Genomic DNA, 18,585 nt, shown 5'->3' on the forward strand with positions numbered 1-18,585 from the left:
TTTCAAGGTGACTCAGCCCAGGATTGACCCTGGATCTACTGCTCCTTATTACAGTGTGATACAAATGGCAAGAGTATGAACCGGCTGGGCATCAAATGATAGTTCAAAATTTCTCAAGTTTTTTTGGCAAGACACAAAGCAATCAACAAACAGGTGCTGATGCTCATAAAACACAAGATGAATGCCAAGATATAAAAATTTTTGATTTATTTTAGTGTACACATTCAGAGCATAAATAATTCTGACAGTAATATGCAAATGTTTATATCAAGACGATGATCAAGATGACTGATGTAAACTGATTGATAGTGACCACAATACAGTTGTTCATCAAACCAAGGAAAATGAGCCCGCTGTTGGTTCATGTATGGTGCACCTTGATATATTTCTCATATCATGGATCACCTGTATTTTTGGGCTCGCCTGTATTTCTGGGCTCACATTGTCCCACATATTACATGCAATGAATCATGAAATTACATTATACAACACCTAAATCATTATATTTATCCTCTTTTCACCAGATTTAGCTGTGAATCCTCATTGGCAGAGGTTATTATGGCATTCAGTCTACTTCCTAAATAAGCCAGCATCAGCTTCCTACTGTATAATTTTGTCTGTGCCTGTTGTCCAGGGTAATGTTGCAGGCATGTTTACAGAACTGTAATAAGTTGTTACGGAGTTACATATAGGCAGAGGTAAACAGTAGAACACATGTGTGACCTGGAACATTGACAGTGATTTAATCAGCTTTGAACAGCATTCACTGTTCAGTTTTAGGTAGTACAGTTGTACGCCATGCATGTCAACAGTATGTAACTGTTTTGCCGTCAAGCAGAGAATTGCATGCTTTTCTCAAGGGTTAATCACATATACATTACTGGCAGGCACCAGTGTTGATGCACTTTGTGAACAGACTGTAAACCAGGACTGGGCAACTGCTTCTATCTACACTGTACGATGCACTGACTGCAGCAGGGGTAATTCTGATGGCAAACTGAGGGGGTATTACACAGAGCAGAAAATCTCTCTGCCTAGGTACATGTACTCTGTCCATTGTGATTATGTTGTACATTATGACCTCTTGTTCACAGATGTCTCCATTAAACATCAGTGTCTTCTGTATGCTAATGTCTCAGTTGTAAACAAGCCGATTTAATGATTTAACTGAAGTCTTGACTCAATCCTCAGGGAGCTGCACATATAAGCCTCACACTCGTATCACTTGACCAGAGACCTCTACACCACGACTGTCGGTCTTGTCAGAGGGCTGCAGTCGTAGGCGGGCGTACGTGCCTCCCGTATGACCTTTAGCTAGTCGCCCCGGGTTCACACAACAACATCCATCAATATCCTACAACAGCAGTAAACAATCACTGTAATATCTCAATATTAATTTTCTGTCAGTCTTGTTTTACCACGAGAGGACGCGCTGGAGAAAATCTAAAAAAGTATTCATCAAATCAAAACATTACATACAAACACGACCAATAAAAACATTACATGCGAACACGACCAATAAAAACATTACATACTGTCACCACCAATAAAAACATTACATACGGACACAACCAATAAAAACCTTACATATGGACAAGACCAATAAAAACATTCATACTGACATGACCAATAAAAACATTACATATGGATATGACCAATAAAAACATTACATACGGATATGACCAATAAGAACATTACATACTGACATAACCAATAAAAACATTACATACTGACATAACCAATAAAAACCTGACATACGGACATAACCAATAAGAACCTTACATACGGACATGGCCAATAAAAACATTACATACAGACATAACCAATAAAAACATTACATACTGTCACCACCAATAAAAACATTACATACGGACACAACCAATAAAAACCTTACATATGGACAAGACCAATAAAAACATTCATACTGACATGACCAATAAAAACCTTACATATGGACAAGACCAATAAAAACATTCATACTGACATGACCAATAAAAACATTACATATGGATATGACCAATAAAAACATTACATACGGATATGACCAATAAGAACATTACATACTGACATAACCAATAAAAACCTGACATACGGACATAACCAATAAGAACCTTACATACGGACATGGCCAATAAAAACATTACATACGGACATAACCAATAAAAACATTACATACTGTCACCACCAATAAAAACATTACATACGGACATGACCAATAAAAACATTACATACTGTCACCACCAATAAGAACCTGACATACGGACATGACCAATAAAAACCTGACATACGGACATAACCAATAAGAACCTTACATACGGACATGACCAATAAAAACATTACATACGGACATAACCAATAAAAACATTACATACTGTCACCACCAATAAAAACATTACATACGGACATAGCCAATAAGAACATTACATACGGACACAACCAATAAAAACATTACATACGGATATGACCAATAAGAACATTACATACGGACATAACCAATAAGAACCTTACATACAGACATGACCAATAAAACCATTACATACGGACATAACCAATAAAAACATTACATACTGTCACCACCAATAAAAACATTACATACGGACATGACCAATAAAAACATTACATACTGTCACTACCAATAAAAACATCATACGGACAATAAAAACATTACATAGTGATATAACCAATAAAGTCAGTGTTCTATCAAGCAATGCCTTCGTAACTCTCTTTATTACCCTCAGGCCATTATCAGGGCACTGAGATAATTACATAGTGGGAATACAAAACCTGGCAAAAGGGAAATAAATTACAATTCACCAGGACACCTAGAAACACTTTAACAACTAGACAAGACGTAGTTAACATATTATGCTAACCTTCTCATAACTCCAATGGTTGTATTTACAAACATGCTATTTAATCCGTGTGATCTTTGTTGCGAATATAATATTGCCAGATATTTTTGTTCCTTTTGTCACTGAAGAAGTTACACTAAAAAATATAATGCTTTTCGTCACCTGCGCACTTTGACACTTATTACAAATTCATTCATACAAGTCGATACGTTTGTCCATCTGCCAACTTCTACAGGTGGTGAATGATTTGATGTTTGAAAGTATAGTAAAGAAAGTAACAGTTGGCCAGGTAACGCGTAAAAGTATTTTACTAACTCAAATTTGGTCTTGATCTCCCTGTAAAAGTGGCCCTAGGGGGAGTATCTAATATCTTCTGTCCACTTTTTAATAAACAGATCCTGCAATCGTAGTCTGACACACTGTATCAGTTACTGTTATTGAGAAATATCTGACTAGATTACACATCAGATAGTCCCAAATTGTCTAATAATAATTAGGGGTCCATGCTTGTATCCTGGCAGGACACCTCTTGAAATCATTCCTATTAGCATTATTATTCTCTATGGGCAACTCGTAAAATTACAATATCTTGTAAAAATAAACAAATACACCGGTAAAGGTAAAAAAAAAACAAACTTTGGAATCTTAATGAACAACATATGAAGCAAATTCTGGCCTTTCTGTGCTGTTTTACCAGTCACACGATTTAGCGGCCATTTTAAATTTTAATGATGAGCTAAAAAAATCTTCTTCTCCAATACGGCTAAACCTTTTGAGAAAAACTTTTCGTTTAATGTTCGTAGGTGGATCGCCTTACCCATATTGTAAAAAAGTCTGGTATGCACAAAAGGCCAAAACTGAGCAATAAACTTGGCTCAAAAATAGGTCAATTATTAAAACCATTTAAAAGAATTATTTTTGTTGTTTTCATGTTATGACCAAAAAAACCATCCAAAATTTGACTAAACCATTCTAACTAAATAACAGGAAAGCTTCATGCTAGACTGAATGAAACCATTGAGAATGGGGATCAACTTTGCAACAATGTATCCTTGTCTTTTGCTCTGAAGCATCAACTTTGCAACAATGTATCCTTGTCTTTTGCTTCGAAGCATCAACTTTGCAACAACGTATCCTTGTCTTTTGCTCCGAAGTATCAACTTTGCAACAATGTATCCTTGTCTTTTGCCCCAAAGCATCAACTTTGCAACAATGTATCCATGTCTTTTGCTCGGAAGCATCAACTTTGCAACAATGTATTCTTATTGTCTTTTGCTCTGAGGCATCAACTTTGCAACAATGTATTGTTTCTGTCTTTTGGCTATCAGCAGAAGATCAAAGCCACCTATTCTCTATTGCTAGTCTTTGGTACCTGGTCAATTGTAAATGATACCTGGCAATCTAGGGTTCAAATCTAGTAAATTCCTTTCCACTTTTTTTTTTTTCATGTCCTAATATCATGACCTATATAGACACTTGGCTACCAGAAGTGGTAAAAGTCTACTAGCATGGATCCAGGCAACTCTGTTGGATAACAGTTTTAGTTTAACTGGCTTTAGCCAGGTGTATTTATTTGGATAAAAGGGTGAAATTTCTCATCAAGCTGATCATACCAGACAGAAGTCAGACAAGTCTAGTAGCATTATCACAAAAACATCTGAATGTAAAACATGAACATTAGAAGCAGATTGTTCACTACCGACACATTTCCAAATAGCATGTATGCTGTGCACAACGCTTACCTTAATGAAGTACCGAAGGTCAGAGGGCACCAGCAGTACATGTGGGTTGACGGGAAGCCTGGCATACAGCTCAAGTTTGTCATAGTCAATGTTCACTTCCTCTGACGGAGGATTCAGCGGGTAATAACTACAACAAAACACTACAATGTACACGACTGTATAGAATTCTGATCTACTATGAAGGGTTGATTAATTATCTACACTAGCAATACTGAACTGGTACAACAGGTGTAAAACCATGTCTCACACCTTAGTTATTATCAAATGCTTACTTTTCAGCCTCATTTTCCAATAATTATACTCTGAATTGTGTTCAATGAGACATGTGAAGAATGAGTGAATGAATGATTATGGCTTAAAGCCACATCGGCAATATTTCAGCCATGTCGTGGCGAGAACAAAGTGAAAACACGAGACAGTTACGGTTTTCGATACAATAGTGTGAACATCAAAAGTAAAACAAAAAGTACAGACATGTTTAAAATCAGATAAAAAAGAAAAATAAGAGTTAAAACTCGAAAACCAGCATACTGTCAAAACAGTTTATCTAGAAATCTATATGTATGTAACTGTTTATCTATAGATATTTACGACAATTAAAATTTATATTTTATTATATAGGCCAATGGCCTTCAAATAATTTATGACAACATCGCCAGCGATGCTCTCAAATAATTCATATATAGAGTTGACTGTGTAGAAGACATATGAAAAACATTTATGTAAAGATAAGTTTGAAGATACATTTAAAGAAGGATCCTACTTACTAATGGGAACTGTAAAGGTTTCGTGTTTCAAGTGACAAATCCAGTACAAAACTATCCATTACTGGGCACGGACAAATTTTTTGGTGAAACATTTAGCTGATCTTTTTCAGGGGTTTTTCTCCAGATGACCATGTCATATTTCAGAGGTCCCATAAACATTGACACTTTTAACCACAATGGACTTGCTCCGCTTGTTAATAATTGTCCGTAAATCATATTAGAAAATATGTACCAAGAAACAGCATTTGTTCGCACTATCTTCATGATGTGTATATTTACAAACCATTCACCACATGTATCAAACCTTCACCATTCTCTATGGAAATGTCTCCTATTTCCATTTATTGATCTATTGTTTCACGCCACTGTAAAAAATGTTTCTCGAAACCAGGCAAAAATGACCATTTGCAGGTTGATGACAGGAAATGTTTTCTATAATTGCATACCCAGAGGGTCCACTGTAGTGAAGGCTTTTGCTTACCTGTGTTGAGTGAGCAAGTGCTTGGCTAATCTGCCCAGTCTGTCTGAGGAACCTGAAGGTCTGAGGGAAGGAAAACAGGAGACCAATAATGTGAAGCCTGACCTTGGACACGATCGTTCCCTATTGGTTACAGTATCCACAGCAAACAAGAATGGCTTAAATTGTACCTTACCTCTGAACAGACACACGTAATATCCTACTGGGAGATTTACCTTGCATACACAGTATAGTACAATATTTCATCGCACAACATTACTAGGAGAATGTACTTCCGTCTCACTCAGAGATTTCCTCTTCAAGTACAGTACAATACTTTACTGCACAACTCATTGCCAACATACTTCCTACTCACCCAGAGATTTCTTCTCCACTCAGGTGTAACAATACATCTGTGGAAGTGAGACCTATGACTGTGTTGTTCACCCTCAGTGTGCATGGGTCACTCACAAACCTCACGTGTTTGTGCTGGAGCAGAAAACATTACCTATGTCATCAATATGCCACAGGAAGTATGTACCTCATGGCACTGCATACTCCGATTGATTCCTTCATTTTGTAAAATACACATACAATATTTCTCCACGCTCCTGACTTTATATTGTATACTACCTGTATGATAGTGCAAGAAAACACAAGTAAACATTAACAATACAGTTTTCCTTTATAACAGTGCACGTTTGTAGGTTACTGACTGAATACAGGCTCATGTGAATGGGTTCTAATACTGTGCTGCAATCAGACGTGATTAAACAACCAGCTCATGCCTCTGCCATGAACTCTGACACAAAAACTTCTACATATATAAAAAAACAGACATTGTAACATCCAATGCCATGGTATTGTCTATTAGTGATGTGCAATATGAATGTTGCTAATGGCGACATACATCAAACATACGCAATCAAGATCTCGTTTAAAGACGAGCAAAACTGTGGAAGGTGTAAAATAAATTTATTTATTGCATTCCAAGCTCAACAATGATAGAGGGCCTAATTACAGTCCACTACCTTTGAGTTCATTCTGAATGGTGGCTGTGGGTACACATAGTCATGGTGAACATCTCTTTGTGAGGGAACGACTACAACTTCACACTGTATTCTGTAACACAAACACATAAAGATCCTCTTTACTGTGAAAACCAGACATACATGTATCCCTCCAATTACAGCTTCTTATAGGCCAGGGGAACAGACTCATTAAACAGGCATTTAACAACAGTGCGCTATAACAGAGTGTCAATGTCCTGAAAGGATTTGATTCGATTAACACAGTGACTGAGTAAATCAATTGTTTACCAAATTTCTAATTTGTATTCAAATGAATATGTCTGTATCTGCAGCCATGTTGCCTTGTTTATTTACTTGCATGACTTTATTATTGTCTGAGTTAATGAATTTGGTGGACAAGTGGGATGAGATGACGTTGCCCAAGGTTGAGGGTTGTGATGCCAGTATTTTCTGAGGCCTCTGTCTCTGATTTTTGACATGTTTTTTATTTTGTTTGTCTACCTTTGCGTCAGAATGCTTATTTCATCCATTTTCCTTTGGAAAACTTCTTCAAAAGTGGTTTCCAAAGTTCCTTTCTGAAAAATAAAAGAGACAAAAATTAGCAAATAGGGGTTTAGCGCAAAAAATAATAATAATAATAATAATTAACAACCAAAAGACTATTCATTCTTTATTTGCTTTCAGTTTCTGGCACACGTGAAGCACTATCAAGCTTAACAATGGCTGCAAGTCTGATCAATTACCTATATAAAATATCACAGAGAACAGCAAGTTTGACAGCAATACATTTCCTTACCTCAACTTCTTCATTCTTAGAATCAACAAATGGACCCATCTGTGGAAATAAGTGGAAATAAGCGGAAATGAGGAGATATCTGGGCAACTTGTCTTACTAACATCACACAAATGAATCATCTAGGTTCTAATGTTATATAGATACAGAGTACTTTCCACAGAATATAAAGGTTCAATGGTTGTAAACAGAGTACTGTTCACAGATTATAAAGCTTACCATGGTTGTAAACAGAGTACTGTCCACAGAATGTAAAGTTTACAATGGTTGTAAACAGAGTACTGTCCAGATTATAAAGCTTACCATGGTTGTAAACAGAGTACTGTCCACAGAATATAAAGGTTCAATGGTTGTAAACAGAGTACTGTCCACAGATTATAAAGCTTACCATGGTTGTAAACAGAGTACTGTCCACAGAATGTAAAGTTTACAATGGTTGCAAACAGAGTACTGTCCAGATTATAAAGCTTACCATGGTTGTAAACAGAGTACTTTCCACAGAATATAAAGGTTCAATGGTTGTAAACAGAGTACTGTCCACAGATTATAAAGCTTACCATGGTTGTAAACAGAGTACTTTCCACAGAATATAAAGGTTCAATGGTTGTAAACAGAGTACTGTCCACAGAATATAAAGCTTACAATGGTTGTAAACAGAGTACTGTCCACAGAATGTAAAGGTTCAATGGTTGTAAACAGAGTACTGTCCACAGAATGTAAAGGTTCAATGGTTGTAAACAGAGTACTGTCCACAGATTATAAAGCTTACCATGGTTGTAAACAGAGTACTTTCCACAGAATATAAAGGTTCAATGGTTGTAAACAGAGTACTGTCCACAGAATATAAAGCTTACAATGGTTGTAAACAGAGTACTGTCCACAGAATGTAAAGGTTCAATGGTTGTAAACAGAGTACTGTCCACAGATTATAAAGCTTACCATGGTTGTAAACAGAGTACTTTCCACAGAATATAAAGGTTCAATGGTTGTAAACAGAGTACTGTCCACAGAATATAAAGCTTATAATGGTTGTAAACAGAGTACTGTCCACAGAATATGAAGGTTCAATGGTTGTAAACAGAGTACTGTCCACAGAATATAAAGCTTACCATGGTTGTAAACAGAGTACTGTCCACAGAATATAAAGGTTCAATGGTTGTAAACAGAGTACTGTCCACAGATTATAAAGCTTACCATGGTTGTAAACAGAGTACTGTCCACAGAATGTAAAGTTTACCATGGTTGTAAACAGAGTACTGTCCAGATTATAAAGCTTACCATGGTTGTAAACAGAGTACTTTCCACAGAATATAAAGGTTCAATGGTTGTAAACAGAGTACTGTCCACAGATTATAAAGCTTACCATGGTTGTAAACAGAGTACTTTCCACAGAATATAAAGGTTCAATGGTTGTAAACAGAGTACTGTCCACAGAATATAAAGCTTACAATGGTTGTAAACAGAGTACTGTCCACAGAATGTAAAGGTTCAATGGTTGTAAACAGAGTACTGTCCACAGATTATAAAGCTTACCATGGTTGTAAACAGAGTACTTTCCACAGAATATAAAGGTTCAATGGTTGTAAACAGAGTACTGTCCACAGAATATAAAGCTTACAATGGTTGTAAACAGAGTACTGTCCACAGAATATGAAGGTTCAATGGTTGTAAACAGAGTACTGTCCACAGATTATAAAGCTTACCATGGTTGTAAACAGAGTACTTTCCACAGAATATAAAGCTTACCATGGTTGTAAACAGAGTACTGTCCACAGAATATAAAGTTTACAATGGTTGTAAACAGAGTACTTTCCACAGAATATAAAGCTTACCATGGTTGTAAACAGAATACTGTCCACAGAATATAAAGCTTACCATGGTTGTAAACAGAGTACTGTCCACAGAATATAAAGGTTCAATGGTTGTAAACAGAGTGCTGTCCACAGAATATAAAGCTTACCATGGTTGTAAACAGAGTACTTTCCACAGAATATAAAGGTTCAATGGTTGTAAACAGAGTACTGTCTACAGAATGTAAAGGTTCAATGGTTGTAAACAGAGTACTGTCCACAGAATATAAAGGTTCAATAATGGTTGTAAACAGAGTACTTTCCACAGATTATAAAGCTTACCATGGTTGTAAACAGAGTACTGTCCACAGAATATAAAGGTTCAATGGTTGTAAACAGAGAATTTTGACTGGCAAGTCACATTTACATTTACTTTAACCACTCAGTTTCCATTCAGATCCTCACCAGTATGAGTAGGTGTGGCTGGTCTCTCTGTAAATACTTGTACAGGTCTCCCAAGGGTTCATACATCATGTTATCTGATGTGGAGAACGGGCCAGTGGCCACCATAACATTCACAACCTCATCTGCAATACCACAAATTCATACGTCATGTTATCTGATGCGTAGAACGGGCCAGTGGCCACCATAACATTTACATCCTTACATGCAATACCACAAATTCATACGTCATGTTATCTGATGCGTAGAATGGGCCAGTGGCCACCATAACATTTACATCCTTATATGCAATACCACAAATTCATACATCATGTTATCTGATGCGAAGAACGGGCCAGTGGCCACCATAACATTTACATCCTTATATGCAATACCACAAATTCATACGTCATGTTATCTGATGTGTAGAATGGGCCAGTGGCCACCATAACATTTACATCCTTATATGCAATACCACAAATTCATACATCATGTTATCTGATGCGTAGAACGGGCCAGTGGCCACCATAACATTTACATCCTTATATGCAATACAACAAATTCATACATCATGTTATCTGATGCGTAGAACGGGCCAGTGGCCACCGTAACATTTACATCCTTATATGCAATACCACAAATTCATACGTCATGTTATCTGATGTGTAGAACGGGCCAGTGGCCACCATAACATTTACATCCTCATCTGCAATACCACAAATTCATACGTCATGTTATCTGATGTGTAGAATGGGCCAGTGGCCACCATAACATTTACATCCTTACATGCAATACCACAAATTCATACGTCATGTTATCTGATGTGTAGAACGGGCCAGTGGCCACCATAATATTCACAACCTCATCTGCAATACCACAAATTCATATGTCATGTTATCTGATCCGTAGAACGGGCCAGTGGCCACCATAACATTTACATCCTTATATGCAATACCACAAATTCATACGTCATGTTATCTGATGTGTAGAACAGGCCAGTGGCCACCATAACATTTACGTCCTTATATGCAATACAACAAACTTATTACTGGTTTTGTTCACAGATACATGTACTCTTACCTAGATTTTGTGTTTGCTATACAGTGAGTCAATGGTATGAAGACTTCTCTAAACTTTTTGGCATTTCTAAATCTTTGCATTATACTAATAACGACCTGGCAAAGAGTTTTATATTCAAACATGTTAATACATATTATTTACTTAACACTTCAATTGTCTGATCAAGTCAGGGACAGTATCAATATCTTTTCCATTTTAACATGTACAACACATATATAGAAGACATCTTAAACAAGCAGTAACAGCACATCATAAACATACCAGCTTCAATCTTGACAGCTTTCTCAGGCTGGGGTGGGGGCACTCCCTACAAAACAAGAACAAATATTTCTATACCTAACATATTACTTCAGTGAAAATTTCACAAAGACCAGCCATATTTTGTTTACGTTGGCAGTAAATCACTGAATGCGCGTAAGTTGCTTGTGCTTTGACGAGATGAAACATCACACGACAAGGTAATTAGGGGCACATTTGTCACATGAAGTTCTCACCTTGTGAAGTTTTCTGGTCACAAACTTCTGGCCTGTGATATTTATACCATCAAAAGCCACAACCTGTGAAACAAGCCAAAATAGTTCATAAAGTACTATTTGGATATAAAATCTTTACCAAAACATTTGGCCCTTTACCAAAACATTCCAATTTTTGATCACATACTTACTAGTCTGAACTCAGCAAATGAGATGTCATGAGGAAATAGGTTAGCTCTATGTATGGTCAGGTTGAAGCACTCTATAATCTCAAAATAACCCACATCAATGTGGCTATATTGTTTAACTTATACCTGTACTAGTTCACCTTTGGTGAAGAATGACTGATTCAACATATATTTTGAAACTACCTTCTCATCTTTAGATGAGGTAAACTGAACAGGAAAATTTTTATTCAACTTTGATTATGTACAGAAGTCGTCATCTGTGAATACAGATGCACGCTGATGAATCACATTAACAAATAGAATGGTCTACTCGGTACAATACCACAAATAGAATGGTCTACTCAGTACAATACCACAAATAGAATGGTCTACTCGGTACAATACCACAAACGGAACTTCATGAATATATACACGTATATACAACATGTACATTTACAGAAAATCACAGAATTACAGAAACGGTGGTATTTTTACCTGGCCAGGAAACAGTGAATACTCTTTGAGCTCGGAGAGGTCAATGGGTATACACCTGCCTGCCGAAGTTTCCCTGGAGCCCTCCAGTACCACAGACTTGGCATTGAGTTTACCTTGACTATCACAGCAGATTCTACCACACACAGTCACTTCATCCTGGAACGTGTACATTGTTATATCATACTCCGGAACATGATTGCTGTAATCATGGACATATATCGCTTGACAGTCATACTCTGATACACAGTATATATTTCCCATTTTCTTTTCTAAAATTGAAATCAGAAGAGATCCGCTAGTGTTTCAATGCAATACTCAAAAATTTTTCACCTTCATGAGTGCAGGTATGGCTGCACTACCCAGAGTAAAGCCCTGACCTTCACCAAGTACTTATCAGACCCCCTGACATCAAGCTGCAGTTAAACATGTCACCTCTCATGTGAAATGCTAACGAATTCCACCTGGATGCCATTTTGACGCTCAGCCAACGATGATTCTTATGGAGAGACTGTCCCAACAAACCTGATGATTTCGATGATATAGACATAATAGTTACAAACATGTTACAGTCCTTTTGAGAAACACACAAATGTCACCATTACCTGTACAGGCAATGCCACATGTGAGAACTCCTCTATCTTGTGGTGAGTCTGAAGGTACTGTGCCAGCTCCTCTACCCCATCATTTAGCACTGCAGACATCAAAACAGAACAAAGAAGCATACAGTCATATAAATACAGTACCTGGCTGCTATCACAGGTGGACAACCAAAAGGGATTCACTTGTTCTGCTGAATTCAGAGATAGCATTAACTTGCTGAGCTGAATTCAGCAATAGCATTAACTTGTTGCGCTGAATTCAGTAAAAGCATTAACTTGTTGTGCTGAATTCAGTGATAGCATTAACTTGTGCTGAATTCAGCAATAGCATTAACTTGTTGCACTGAATTCAGCAATAGCATTAACTTGTTGCGCTGAATTCAGCAATAGCATTAACTTGTTGCGCTGAATTCAGTGACAGCATTAACTCGTTAAAATCAATTATCTGTGTATGTGAGACCGGATATATTGCTTCATGAAATACTAAAAAAGGACCAGAAATTAAGTAAGCCTTTTGATTTCCTTATTCCTGTTCACATGTTCTTTAAAGAAAGCATAGAAAGCTCAGTGTTGTTGTTGTAGATCATACCATGAGCTTTGTCTGCCAGCTTCTGGAACATGAACTTGTAGGGTTTGTCCAGCATATCTGTGAGATCCCATGGGGTAATCGACGCTGTGTTCTCTGCCTCACGCTTCCAGCTCACTTTGTCAGCATTTCCGTAACTAGCCACAACATCACCGGCTGTGGTGCGGGAACCATATTTGCGTGATGGTGTGGCGCTGAAAAATATCAACATATACACGTGAATGAAAAAATACCTCAATTACACAAACAGAAAGATTAAAACAAATCAAAAACAAAAAAAAAAAAGAACAGTGTGTGTTATTTATAACAAATTACTCAGATAATTGTAAAAGGTCCAAACCTTGGAGTTCCCCTAAACAAAGGTCCAAATATTACAAACAATAATAATAAAAAAAAAAAATAAATTCTTACTTGGCTGGTGAAAAACTGGCGGGAGAAAATGGCACTACAGGGCTTCTGCCTTTTCCTGTTAGACGTTTGATTGGTAGATTATCTGGTGTTAACTGTCGCTTTTTATTTTGTCCGCCCTGAAATGTACAGACAAAATACAGAAACAAAGTGCTATAGTGTCATGTTATATCTGGATTTTGTATGATGATTATCATTACTATAATAAAGGAGTACATATATAACATCAGATGATCACAGTTCTCGGTAAACACTGCTCAATTTTTTTTCTAAATTATTCTTTATAAGCTCAAAGTACATAAGTCAAACTCCTTTTATTAACATAATCAGCACTGAACTTGCAGTGAATTCATTTTAGTCATCCAGAGAGAAAGCCAGCATGAGCTGGACTTAACCTGAGAGCGACCGCTTGTTAATACTCCTGAATCACTGCGCCATACTGGCATGCTAATCACCTCAGCCACCTATAAAATATATGTAAATATATAAGCATATATACCTTATAAAAACATGGACTAATATATGTACAAGTATGTTAAACTAGAATATCCAAAACTTATGAGAAGATACAAAATAAAAACATGCTCCCAAAAGTATATGTACACAAAATACCAACAAGAACATGTCCACATCAGGTACATTTTTCTGGTAGACTATTCACCCTGATCTTACCTTAAAAGATGGAGTGGAGTACGTGTCCAGTAACCCATCCCCCTGCTCTTCACTGTGCACACTGGCTGGTATTAAGGTGTAAACACAAGTTCCTTCCTTAATTAACAGCTGTTCTGAGTGCAGCAAGACAGGCACAAGAGTTGTAAACATTTAATGCTAAAAATGTAAGAAGCATAAGTTTCTTGTTGCAGCTTTACTACTAAATGTATTGGTAGCTTGGTTAGTGTATCTGCATTTCTACCATTTGTACAGGACTCTGAAGATAAAAAGGCAATACAAATTTAGTAGTAAACTGAAACACTTTCACAAAGGATACGCCTCAGGGAGAGTCTCCAAGTCATAAATCACACTGCTTCCTTCCTTCTTTACTTTTGGTGTCTTGGGTAATTTGGATATTTTCTTGTTTAAACGCTAGAAGATAAAATCATTTGTAAATACAAGTGCATGTAAAGGCTCAAGTCAAAACAGCTCCGATACTAAGTGATTTTAAAACTTCACTTTAAATTTAAGCACTAATCAAACTCTACTTCTTCCAATACTGTTTACTTATTTCTTGTGCAGCCCTCAAAATTGGCGTGAACGATTGTTCAGTTTGCCTAGCGGTTACACAAATTCAGAAACAGGCAAAATGACAAAGGAAAAAAAAAAAAGATTGAAGTATAAAAAAAGATGATGTTATCACACCACACCTGTTTCCACAGTCATCTGTCCGACACCTCAATCAGTCAGTGACAGTTCATATGTCATAAACGAAAATGTCGAGGGAAGTCAGTGATAATTAAATCTTCACAAAACACCAGACACCAAAATTTATTGATGAAATACCTTCAACATAACATTACTACAGGTAAATTGGTTTCCATAGTAGAAATTATTGGGAGCCCACCATTTCCTAGGTCAAAAGTACATGAAACCGAAAAGGTGTTTCCCGGCAATTCTGAAACCCTCATGCCTGCATAAGTCCAGCGGTGGTCAACCACAAAGGAAAACGACTGGTGTTAACTGTACTAACCGGGAGTCTCCAGTGTAAAACTTATCCACTATAAAATTTATATGTACTTGAATTTCATAACCTATTTCTGCCAAACACATTTTGGCGGAACCCGTTCATACAACCCATGGTTATGCAAAAATAATTTGCTTAACCGAAAGCCTATGCAAAGTTAATTTCACATAACCTTTTTTCTGGTTAAGCAGATATTTCAAATTTTGGGAGCTGACAAACCACAATGGATAATGTTCCGAACTTAATAACTGGAAATATTCATCCATTTTCGCCTTGCATGAAAAATAATTATGTCAAGCTTTGGGAAAATGCTGCACTTTTTGTTTCAAAGTGTTGCAACTCACCAAGGCACAGGAAGCCCTATCAAAAATGTTACCTCACAAGGACAAAATCAAGCATCAGAGACAATACCACATGTTAAAAAAATTGACTTGTTAGACTTTGAAAACTTGTTTCTCTTCACTTGCACCATCCAGTTAACATCTAGATGGTAAGGGCGACACAGGCAAACTTTCAAACTACAAACTGTCACTTTCATTCTTTACATTATATATTCTTACCTCCCTTTCAAAGACATCTAACAACTCAGCACTGATGTTCTTCGGACCAGCTTTCCTACTGTGGACAAACGCAATCCATTCAGAGCTCAGGTCACTGGCATCCAATCGGTAGATCGAGCAGAAACCCTTCACTAGAAATAACAAAAAACAGTTTTTAGTCTAGATTAGCCCTAAACCAATGAGGGCATCCGTAAAAAAGCGCCTAGATTTAGCCAGAATTTGAAATAAGGCTGTATCATTTGCAATTTTTGCCTATCTTTCCTGTATTAATTTTGTCAGGCCAGGGCATCTCAAAGACAAACCTTTAAGGCTAAACCTACGGCCAGACGTCACCTGTATGGACCTATCACAAAAAATAGGTTGTAGGTGTGAAAGATCTTTTGTTTTATTCTGGGTCATGAAAAAGGTAGGTATTTTGAGAAGAGAAGTACCAAAGTTATACCAATATCTTGGTGTTCTTAATGAGGGGTAAGTATAAATTCCGCTCAGGAACAAAATACCTGAGGCAATGACTCAAGTTACTGACTACACAGTCATAATGTTTAAGACCACCCACCTCATCATTAATACACATTTAGCCTTTACTGCTGGAATTAATTCATATCATGGTATAAACGAATTCGCGAAAATTGAGTCCTGACAATCGAGATAATTTTTAACGGCTGGTGTAATGGTGTAAAGTGATTTACCACGCCAAATATTACTGAATGGATTGCTTTATTCGCGAAATGAGAATCTGTTATCTTTGAGAAAGGTGAACTTTAGACCTGCGTGACAAGAATATATCACGAATTCTTTATTTTTTTTAATGGAATAATCTATTTTATAAGAGAACAAACCTTAATCCATAATGCTTGACAATTTGTAAGATAACAAAGATGGCGGCCACACATTGTTAGATCGCTGGAGTGGTAACAACAAATCTGTCGCTCACAATAAACACAAAGGACGATTCTTGCCAAATCATCATAGGTCGGGCAAAGGTTACTCCAAAATACATATATTTCCAATTTTATTTACCTAAGAGCTGCAGAGATTGAAAATGTTTTTCAACTAAATTCAACAGTGGAACTTTAAGCTTTAGAAAATAAAAATAAACAATCTGGAGTCAACGGCAGCATCATATGTGGAGGGCTTTAATAGCAGCCAACAAGTTTGAAGGGAAGAAAATCAGCTGAAATCATGTTTGTTCCTGGATTCCCATTCGAGCATGTCGCTTTGTTTACCCAGGTATGGCAGGATTACGATTGTCAGCATAGTTTTTATTTTTTCATATTAAGAATTTACATTAATAAGAACTTGTTATACTCTCAAATCTGGCCAAAAGTGATGCCTGGAGATGTACTTGTGACAACAATTTTGCCATTTTTCCACGTGAATATTTTTATGCTAGTACCCCCCAAAAATGGGGCACCACACCATCGCGTTAATTCCCAATTCAACCGCACTAAACAGCTGGCTCACAATATTATTTACTACTATTATTTATACTCTCTTGACAGCTGATTGGTTTTATTGGTTTGTATCAGCTGTTACTATTTACCCCTTTGGGCCCCCATGTCACGAAACAGATTTGGCTGCTGGAGTTCACAGCTCTGTGTTGTCATGGTAATTGCCCTTGGCTTATATTATGAGGGGTTTTTGGTCATTTATCAGATATTCCCTGTTGTTTCAGCTATGTTTTTTGTCCTGTGTAGTTCCTCATTTTTGGCTCTGTCTATTACTGACCATTGTCTCGTCCTAACACTCCTGAAATGCCGGGTTTTCTTCATATAAATAATAAAACCTGGTCACATCATTCATCCCTCATTCCCTTTCCCTAACCCCCACTAAGGCAAGACCAAGATCATAAGTTAAGACAAAGAGCGTGCTGAAGCCAGACACTAAACCTGGCCCTCCTCGTTTATCCCAGGCAACCTTTGCTTAGCCCACAGCTGACCTTGTCATTTCTTTTCTAACGCCCCAATTCTGTCATATAGACCTCCACGCAGACAATTTAACTGGAAAAAAAAATCGCTCAAATCCAACCTTATTTTTGCTAACTGTTTACAGGGCATGCAATTAATAATAAGCATGTTGGGTTGGATAAAAATTTTACCGCCTATCACCTTGTCCGAAGTTGAAAAAAAAAAAAAATTCCACACATAACAGATGCTGATCTGAGTCGTCCAATTCGAAAGTTTAAACGGCTGGATTACTGTTGAAAGATGGTTTACCAATGCTGGCTTGGACATACATTTCGGGCGTTTTACGAAATCGGTGGATAGCAAAAATAAAGTAGGGTTCGAGCCGGTTTTTTTTTTTTTAAAGAAATTGTCCGCTAAACACCCGGCCGAAGCTGGGCGTTACGTTTGAACGTCCAGCTTAGCTTTAGGATAACCTTAGATACATCATTGTGTCTACAAGTATAAATTGTACAACAACAACAAAAGAAAGCGCGGCCGCGCAGTGGACGTGAAGATGAAATCATTTCCATCGTATCGACAATAACCAAAAACGTCCACAACTTGGAATTTTCGGAACTCACATTTGTCGATTATATCATCGTCATCAATGCTCAGTTCAACACCAAAACATTCGAATTCATCCACAAGATCTCCGGCCGACACAGAAGTCATTTTTCCTCTTTCCCGCGGAAATAATCACTTGGCCGCAAGATTGACTCA

At 37.1% G+C, this 18,585-nt stretch overlaps 1 protein-coding gene across 1 annotated transcript; it reads right to left on the reverse strand.

Moving 5' to 3' along the window:
- Positions 1–220: 220 nt before the first annotated feature.
- LOC135468423 (DNA polymerase alpha subunit B-like) lies at positions 221–18,576 on the reverse strand. The gene is made up of 18 exons (XM_064746680.1): positions 18,447–18,576; positions 15,920–16,050; positions 14,670–14,764; positions 14,354–14,414; positions 13,685–13,800; positions 13,277–13,467; positions 12,691–12,779; positions 12,089–12,244; positions 11,448–11,510; positions 11,215–11,260; positions 9,898–10,019; positions 7,646–7,684; positions 7,351–7,424; positions 6,850–6,940; positions 6,195–6,307; positions 5,843–5,902; positions 4,595–4,721; positions 221–1,354 (listed from the first exon to the last, which is right to left on the reverse strand). Exons 1-18 carry the CDS (start codon positions 18,535–18,537, stop codon positions 1,211–1,213), a joined length of 1,809 nt encoding a protein of 602 aa, XP_064602750.1. The 5' UTR covers positions 18,538–18,576; the 3' UTR covers positions 221–1,210.
- Positions 18,577–18,585: the final 9 nt, after the last annotated feature.

This window comes from Liolophura sinensis, chromosome 6 (assembly GCF_032854445.1).
Source record: "Liolophura sinensis isolate JHLJ2023 chromosome 6, CUHK_Ljap_v2, whole genome shotgun sequence".
In the NCBI taxonomy this organism is placed as follows: domain Eukaryota; kingdom Metazoa; phylum Mollusca; class Polyplacophora; order Chitonida; family Chitonidae; genus Liolophura; species Liolophura sinensis.